The sequence below is a fragment of the Liolophura sinensis genome, chromosome 1 (genome assembly GCF_032854445.1).
Source record: "Liolophura sinensis isolate JHLJ2023 chromosome 1, CUHK_Ljap_v2, whole genome shotgun sequence".
NCBI classification, from domain to species: Eukaryota; Metazoa; Mollusca; class Polyplacophora; order Chitonida; family Chitonidae; genus Liolophura; species Liolophura sinensis.
The window spans coordinates 81188828-81197470 of NC_088295.1; the positions used below are offsets into that span (position 1 = coordinate 81188828).

The 8643-nt window shown below is 36.7% G+C and overlaps 1 protein-coding gene across 1 annotated transcript; it reads left to right on the top strand.

Annotated features, from left to right (window-relative positions):
* Nucleotides 1-211: 211 nt before the first annotated feature.
* LOC135461747 (glycerol-3-phosphate dehydrogenase [NAD(+)], cytoplasmic-like) lies at nt 212-8624 on the top strand. The gene is made up of 9 exons (XM_064738970.1): nt 212-334; nt 1563-1743; nt 2074-2214; nt 2884-3022; nt 3297-3409; nt 3659-3779; nt 4387-4496; nt 5246-5352; nt 5687-8624. Exons 1-9 carry the CDS (start codon nt 294-296, stop codon nt 5781-5783), a joined length of 1050 nt encoding a protein of 349 aa, XP_064595040.1. The 5' UTR covers nt 212-293; the 3' UTR covers nt 5784-8624.
* Nucleotides 8625-8643: the final 19 nt, after the last annotated feature.

Consider the following 8643-nt stretch of genomic DNA (forward strand, 5'->3'; position numbering starts at 1 on the left):
TCATGTCGGTAGGGTACAGCTGTTATGCATCATTCAGCGCCATCGCAAGGGAAAGCAAGCTTACCGTATTGACACAAATCACTACTTTCGCTAGGGCATCCCTGTGGTCAGGTTGAGCAGCGTTGGCGTTGTTTTCGAGCATGTTTAACACTCGTACATTTCTGTTTAATTTGTCGTCTGCTCACAAGGTGGCGTACCGGGGCTTATTACCGATAACATTGGCAAGGTCATTGAAAACGGGCCAAGTATGGGCTAGCGAAGTTCACAGAAAGTTGACGTGGAGAAGCTTGAACATGGGTGGGAAAAAAGTTTGCATCGTTGGATCGGGAAACTGGTGGGTGTTGTGTGGTGTATTTGATCCAAATTATCGTGCTGATCAGGACTGTTGTTGTTGTAACAGTGTCATGACACTTTGAAGACCGGAGTAGGCCTATTCCCGGCGCAGCGCCGGTAGCAAGTAAATGCTTCATTTAGCATCTAACAATGGATTGCGCTAATTTTGTCATTGGCAGCTAAGATTTTGTCCTGCATTAATCATAACATTAAGTTCACAGTCTCAAGGAAGAACAAAAGTTACATGTACATCATAATGATTACTATCAACTTGCAAACCCTAAAACCAATGCGGTCGCTGTGAGTTCAAGTCCAGCTCATGCTGGCTTCCTCTCCGGCCGTACGTGGGAAGGTTTGTCAGCAACCTGCGGATGGTCGTGGGTTTGCCCCGGGCTGTGCCCGGTTTCCACCCACCATAATGCTGGCCGCCGTCGTATAAGTGAAATATTCTTGAGTATGGCGTAAAACACCAATCAAATAAATAAATAAATGCATACCCTAAAACATTGTTAAACTTATATCACTGATATTAGTTAATGCTTGCATATGATATAGGGCTATATGTTTCTGCACAAACATAGCTCAATATGTAAGTATTGACGTACCCTGCAGTTCATGGTTCTCAGTGTGCTGCCCTCAACATACTGTTGTGGTTGATGTGTTGCATGATGTGGTTATCAGCAATCCCTGCATGTCCATTTCTACGTCCGATGTGTGTCAGTTTAGTGATATGATTTACCTTGCAAGTGTGCACTCGACCAAAAAGTCAAAATCTCTGTCATGTCAAACATGGCGATTGAGCAGGTTAGCCACATCAAACACACAAAATGTAGTGTTGCACAGGATAAGGCTATGGATTACCAGTCTGTATTGCCAGTGCAGGTGGAAATGCCTGGACAAACATCAAATGCAACATCTGAAAACTTAGACTTGGAAGTCAGTCATGTCAGTGCCATAAATCGGAACTTCAACATCATCGTCGGTGGGTTCAGATTGATACGGCAGTATATTTGCTTGATAGGACGGCCAACTGCGGATGGGCTAGAGCAGTAAATGTGTTGTTTCTGCTATATTTAGAGTCATTTTTATGTTTCTCAGAAGCACTCTCAGTAATATACTGTTTAAACAGGTTATAATCTTTATAATTATGACCAGCAGGAAATCTGGACACTAAGCCTTTAAGTTAATTGCTGGCTGCATTAATACTATTTATGTATTCATCTATGCAGGGGCTCAGCTATTGCAAAGATTGTTGGCCAGAACGTGTTGGACAAGGGTGATACATTTGACAAGACTGTAAAAATGTACATGTACCAGGAAATGTACAATGATGAAAAATTAACTGAGATCTTCAACAGAGAACATGAAAATGTGAAATATCTTCCCGGTGTCAAAGTGCCAGACAGTGTGGTAAGAAAATAGAAGTACTGTAACTTATAAGCACGTTTTCTGAAAGCACGTTGACGAAATTGCATCCCAAAATTTCTTGATGAAAAAAGCCATTCTACCATATTGTGGTATAAATGAGGTTGGGAGGGCTATAAACTTTGAAATGAGTTAAAATGTAGTATTTAATGTGGAAATTCATTCAAATTAATATTATATAAATGTCGTGGAATATGACGTGCATCTATTATTTAAGATGAGCAATATGGTATTGTGTTGCTTAAATTACATGTACCAAGATTCACCTTTTACGTCACATTATGGTTTGTTTTATTTTATTTTTCCTTTTTACAGATAGCAGTGCCTGATTTATTGGAAACTGTAAAGGATGCAGACATATTCATCTTTGTTGTCCCTCATCAATTTGTTCGTAAACTTTGTGAAGAGATGAAAGGACACATCAAGAAGGATGCAATAGCTGTATCCATGATTAAGGTATATACAAGTTATCTAATTGCCTGGATCAACTGGCCCATGTTTGTCCCAGAAATACTTTAAAGATGTAAACATTTAGGATGAAATATTTGTGTGGACTGTTTACCATGTTCTTGTGTGAGATTTACGTGTTTTGTTAAATATCCACTGGCCTGTGATGGGAAAAGAAAACATGAAATTATTAAGTGGTTGAGTGAGTCAAACCTAAGACTTCAGGTCAAATCAGGACTCAGCAACATAAATGGAAAGGCTAATTATCCCTCCACAGGTGACACATTTTAAAGCATTGTGATATGACTGAAACATTGTGACTTTTCCTCAAGCATGCAAATAAGCCAACAGTATTGTCTCCATACAAAATAATTCATGCAAGTACAACAAGCCCCAAATACGAAGTTACAAAATTTTATCTCTTCAAATATTCACTTATTGTGCCCACTCAACTGAAATATCCTGCTTATTGTGAATGGTTTCATGTAAAGCATCATTAGTTATGTTTAGCTTTATGTTTTAGATTTGGATGTGACCCAAAGTAGAACAGTCTTAGGGTTATAATAAATCTCTTTTGGTGTTGGTAGGCATACATGTATGTGCTCTCGTCTGATCATGATGATTGTCATAAGCAGGTCTCTTTGTGTACAAGTGTTAATTGTGGGTTTAAATTTTCAGGGTTTTGAACAAGCAGAAAAGGGCATTCGACTGATCTCTCACTCAATATCAGACCTTCTGCAAATAGAATGTGGTGTTTTAATGGGAGCTAACCTAGCCCCTGAAGTAGCTAGTGAACAGTTCTGTGAAACCACAATTGGTAAGCATATAGAGGTTAGAAATTTTGATTTGCTGCAAATAACATATACCTGGTACAATGTACCTATCCATTTTGCTCAGGGTATGTAAAGTTACTACTGGTGATTTTGTCCAGGAGACAGAAGTGTAACATTCCTAAATGTATGCTAATTGTCGGATAATAATTCTGCAAAAGAGCAGCTGGCTGTTATTTCTGTATTTACATGTATGTACAGTACAGTTTAAGTGGTTACTTTGTAAATTTTTTTTTTGTCTTTGTTTTTTTATCTACATAGGCACAAGAAATACTGAAAATGGAAAGGTGTTAAAAGTGTTATTTGAAACCCCATACTTCAGGTGTTCTGTTGTGGAAGACCAAGACACAGTGGAGATGTGTGGTGCCCTCAAGGCTAGTACATCATTAAGTCAACTACTTATTGATGTGTAGCATGAACAAAACCTTATTTGATTGTTGTTTGATGCCATTGGTTAACATACTTGTTTTTCTTGTGATAATGTAACTGCTCTAAAGGCGTGTCCACTAAGTTTACATTTGAAGTTATATCTGATACATGTATTACATGCTTGTATTTAAACGTGTTTTCTATCCCAAATTCATTATGTTTAACGTATGTTTACTTTGAATATCTTCGCGCAGAATGTAGTTGCTATTGGAGCTGGCATTGTAGATGGGTTAGGCTGTGGGGACAACACCAAAGCAGCTGTCCTCCGACTTGGTCTCATGGAAATGGTAAAATTTGGAGAGAAATACTTTCCAGGTAACTGTATACTTAGTAAGCCTTGTATCTGTGAGAAAATTTTACTAGTGTAATGCATTCTAAAATATAAAGTTATGTCATTGGTTTTGGCACAGTTGAGGACATTAGAAGAGTTATCTCCCCTTAATTTAATAGCTGAAATTGTTTTTTGGTTTCTTTTTTGTGTCTGGAAGTGTAACATTCGTTTGACTGCAGTGCAGTGAAATCATTCGGAACTTGAAACATGGAATGTTTGATTCAATTTCTGCCTACAATCAAAAATTACAAATGGCTGACATTCACTCCTTGCTGTATAGTGTGTGATGAGTAGATAAGAGCTCCTGTGGCATGTATCAAACATATCAAATATGAACAATAAAATACATTAAAAAAATAGAAAGTAATTTAGGTAGCAACTGGGTGAACTCCATTTGAGATCTGACGTCTTGACCTAAATCTGCTTAAAGGTGATTACCACAAAAACTCATTCCTACTACTTATGGAATTTAGTGTACCATCTGCACATTTCATTGTACATCTGCACATGTACTGCACACTTGTTGTAGTGAAAAATGTAAGATACTAAATATGCTGTACATTCCCGAAACCATTGTTGTGGTGTTGACAGGATCTAAGATGACTACCTTTTTTGAGAGCTGTGGAGTGGCTGACTTGGTGGCCACATGCCATGGAGGCAGGAACCGGGCTCTGGGGGAAGCTGTTGTCAAGACCGGAAAGGTAACATCATACATTGTTACATGCACTTATCATTCTGTTTTTCTCCCATCAGTTTCATTCAAGGCAAGGGTTTACTTTCACCTTGTATTTCATTTGCAATATTTGAGGGTATTTTTGATATATTCTGCTTCACTATCAACTGCAGGCTTTTTGAAAATATACATATTTAATAGTTATATTTAAGGCCAGGTGAATGTCAGGTTTTTCTTCTTTGATGAAAGTGTTATTTTACATGTTAGACGTCACTTTTCTCACTAGATTTTGACACTTCACACCCAGACGCACAACGATAAAAAAGAAAATTTTGTTTTATTACTTTCAGTCAGAGCTCAGTGGGATGATGTCTTAATACAGGTTTAGTTAATTTAAGAGGACGTATACATTGTGCAACATCATGTCCTACAAGATGTCCTGTACGATATCATGCCACATATCATGTCTATGAAGGCCTACATCTAAAACTTTCAAATTCACAATCAGCAATAATGTCAAAATATAAATATAACCACAAACAAATCCTGATGACTCAGCTTGAAGTACACGGTTGTGCACCCCTCCCCCCCCCCCCCACTCCCTACCTCAATACAGTGAATTGAACTAGAACATGAATGCCAGCAGTTAGTTTTTATCCTCCTGTTGTAGCACACCTCATAGCTACTTAATCGCTGAAAACAGTGACATGAAGGCATTCATAGTTTCTCCGTTTTGATTGTAATTGTTGTAAATCTACTCTGTTGTCTTGTTTGCAGACAATCCAGGAATTAGAGAAGGAGATTTTACATGGTCAGAGCTTTCAGGGGCCATTGGTGGCAAGAGAAATAAATACAATGCTCAAGGAAAGTAACTTGGAGGAAAGGTGGGTGACAAATACATGTATTCCGTACACGTGAAGAATATCCTAGTTTTAAACCATGTACTGTATTTTGGCCTGATCAGTTATTTGACCTAATAATTTGCCCCAAACAAGCAAATAAAATGTTATTTGTCGTGCTGAAACATTTCCAGTCAGATATCATCCTGCCTTCCAAAAAACCTTATTACGAAGAGTGGTATCAGACAAAATGAGTTACTTAGTCATGAGCGAAATTTGAGGTTAAATACTGTATTCAATATTTTGTGAACCATGTTATTGATGCACATATAATATGATTTAATCTTGATATAATTTTCTCTTGGTTTTGTCATTTCAGCTTTCCTCTCTTTACAGCAATCCATAAAATTTGTGCACGAATAATTGATCCAAAAGAGTTCATCCCTTGCTTACGTGATCATCCAGAACACCTTTAACCTTTAGTCTTAATGCTACAATAGTACTTATGTTTTGTACGGCATCCATGTTAATGTTAATATAAGTACTTTGGATCTCTAATAGAATGTAGACCTGTGAACAACTGTATAAAGCTCAGCATTATAATATTCAGTGCTGTTGCTTGTGGATGTTTTTCAAGTGTTGCTGAAGTGTTGGGGATTGGTGGAGTTATAATGTTCAGATAAGATTATTTTAGCCACTGATCTTTAAGACTGTAACTTAACACACTGACATATGTTGCGTCTGGGTAAGAATGCTTGAGTGTAAGAAGCCATAAATGTTTGATCTAATATACTGCATATTTATCTATAGACAATAATCTGTCCTACATTTAGTGATGTAGATGTGGATGATGTGGGTCATTACAGAGCTATTTACTGTATAAAAATCTGTGAAAATGCTATATGATTGTGATGTTCAGTGAACTCAGTATTTCAAGCATTCAATATGCATCGGTATTGAACATAAACTGTGATTTTTTATTTGGTACTTTTGACTTTCTTGTACATTTGCATGTCTATTTATACTAGGGATTATTTATTTACTAGGGAAAAGGCATGGGGGCATGACAGCCCCTTCTCATTGAGGTTTACTTTGGTTTCCTCATTTTGTACATCATTTTCTGTGCAGTGGCATTTTGTCTAATATATTGATTACCATAACCTTTGGTATGTGTTACAGATCTGCTTTGCAATGCATATTTAATAATGAAGCAGTGGGTGGCTGCAAATGTGTGTTAAGAGGAGGATGTTTACCTTTAGACATGTTTGATATACCCTTATTGTTGCTGTAGTTATTAAAACACCTATGCAGTTTACTGGAGTGTAGGGATACTTAAATAAAGCTATACAGTTTTAAACTGACAAAGAGCATTGGATGCGATGGTGGCAGACTATTGTTCTTTGTTAATATTGTTGATCTGTCTCTTTTTTTTTGATGATGGGTTATTCATACTTCATGCACAATCTGATATATTGATGATAGTGGTGAAAGGTTAAAGTATTCTTTTTTCTCTGAATTTATCCCTCATTTTTGGTCCTGAACAGGTGTAGGTTATGTTTATACCCCGAGCATCGGCTTCGGCTGGGTCCAATAACAGGGAAAGCGATTTTAAACAAAATGTTAGGGGTAGTATCTTAAAAAATAACGCACATATAGAGGATGTCCATTGTTGATTTTCTGTGTGTATATTAATAACCATAAATTACCAAATTCATGACTTCCATACTTTATGTATTGAGCTGAAGTTTTGCATTCATGTATCTCCAACAGGCTAGCTCTTTGGTAGCCTTGCTACCCCATGTAAGTTCTATCTATGTGGAATGGAGGATATACTGGCAGTTTATGTGAAGAGTCATAAGACGGGACAAATGTGAGACATGCCTGTCTGAGAAAAGTGTGATGTTCAGCAGTTTGGTCAAGGATGTTGTATATAGCTATTGTGGTAGAACATAGTACAATTTGTTCAAGTTACAAGTGTTATGAGGCTGGAACATTTCCATTAATTTCCTCATGGACCTTCTTGTTACATGCTTTTACATTTTTACTTACATACTTACAAAACTTTTTAATAGTGTAATTTTTACTCTTTATTAACTTGTTGTTGGATGTATAATTTAGGACCCTATGTGCCAAATCTTGTGTCATTTTGAACTGGTAGATGCAGAGAAATGTCACTGTAAGATGTGAAACTAGGCACTATGACATTAGGCATTTAACTGTGTTTTGACGATGCAGAAACTGCTGTTATAGCTATTACACAATATTGAGACGTATACCAAAACAATGACTTTAGTCTTGTAAATTTCTAATAACATCCAATTATGACAATGTGCAAAAGTAAATATAACTCTTGACAAAAGAATTTTGTAAAGTAAACTGATAACCATACAGTAACTCCACTATTCCACCCTATCAAGCCAGAAAAACCTGTTTCGAGAAGATACGACAACCCAAACTTTAAAAATTTTTAAAGATTTGATTACAGTTAGTAATCTCCACTAAAATGTGGTGTTATGCAGTTGTCATCTTTTAAATACCATTGCCATAATACTGTAACTCAGAAATAGCACACAATGCAGCCTGGGTAGTAAGCTAATTTTGGTTAAGATAGACTGATATTTTAATCCCAGGTTTGACCAAAGTCAAGTGGAGTAGAACAGAGCACAAGTGACATGCTTATAGCCAGAGGTCCTCTTCTAGTGATGTGTCGTGTTAACTGTTTACATAGTTTCAGCTATATAAGAAATATGCAAATTTGTATATGCTTGTAAGAGCAGTTAAGAGTCATAGTGTGTATTTAGGCTGTGTATTCATTTAACCTACTAGCTCATGCTGATGCAGGTTCATGGATCTTTATTGCTAGCTGGCATATTAACTGTGCTCAGGGCAAGTATTTTCTTCCAAGTTATAGAAAGAAAAAAAAACAGATGTGTTTTGCAAAAAATTTTGAAAAAAAGTGTATGTTGACAGTTTCTTGTACTGAATTGAGGCAATGGAATTAATGTAATGCGTCATGGATAAACCATACATGATTTCCCTCAGGATTATGAATGCTTTGCTTTGCGGTGGAGTGTGAGTTATTGCATTTGTCCACGTCTGTGTTGTTTAGAGCGAATTGGGTAGTACTTAGTGCTTGACAAAGGTATCCAAGGCTTAAAAATACAGCGATAACTTGTGATTTGGGGAACCCATGTTTGTATGTCAATATAGTTGGCAAGTCATTCAAAATTTTACTGTTTTTCTGTGTGTTTTTTATGTCTATATTTCTCTCTCAGTTCACTTGTACAAGTCTTCAAAATTGTTGCTGTTTTGTTTGTAATTACACTAAGTTTTTTA

Coding starts and splice junctions, on each gene's coding strand:
- LOC135461747 (XM_064738970.1), top strand. CDS start 294: ATGGGTGGGAAAAAAGTTTGCATCGTTGGATCGGGAAACTG. Junction 3,023..3,296: donor GTTCTGTGAAACCACAATTG/GTAAGCATATAG, acceptor TTATCTACATAG/GCACAAGAAATACTGAAAAT. Junction 3,780..4,386: donor TGGAGAGAAATACTTTCCAG/GTAACTGTATAC, acceptor TGGTGTTGACAG/GATCTAAGATGACTACCTTT.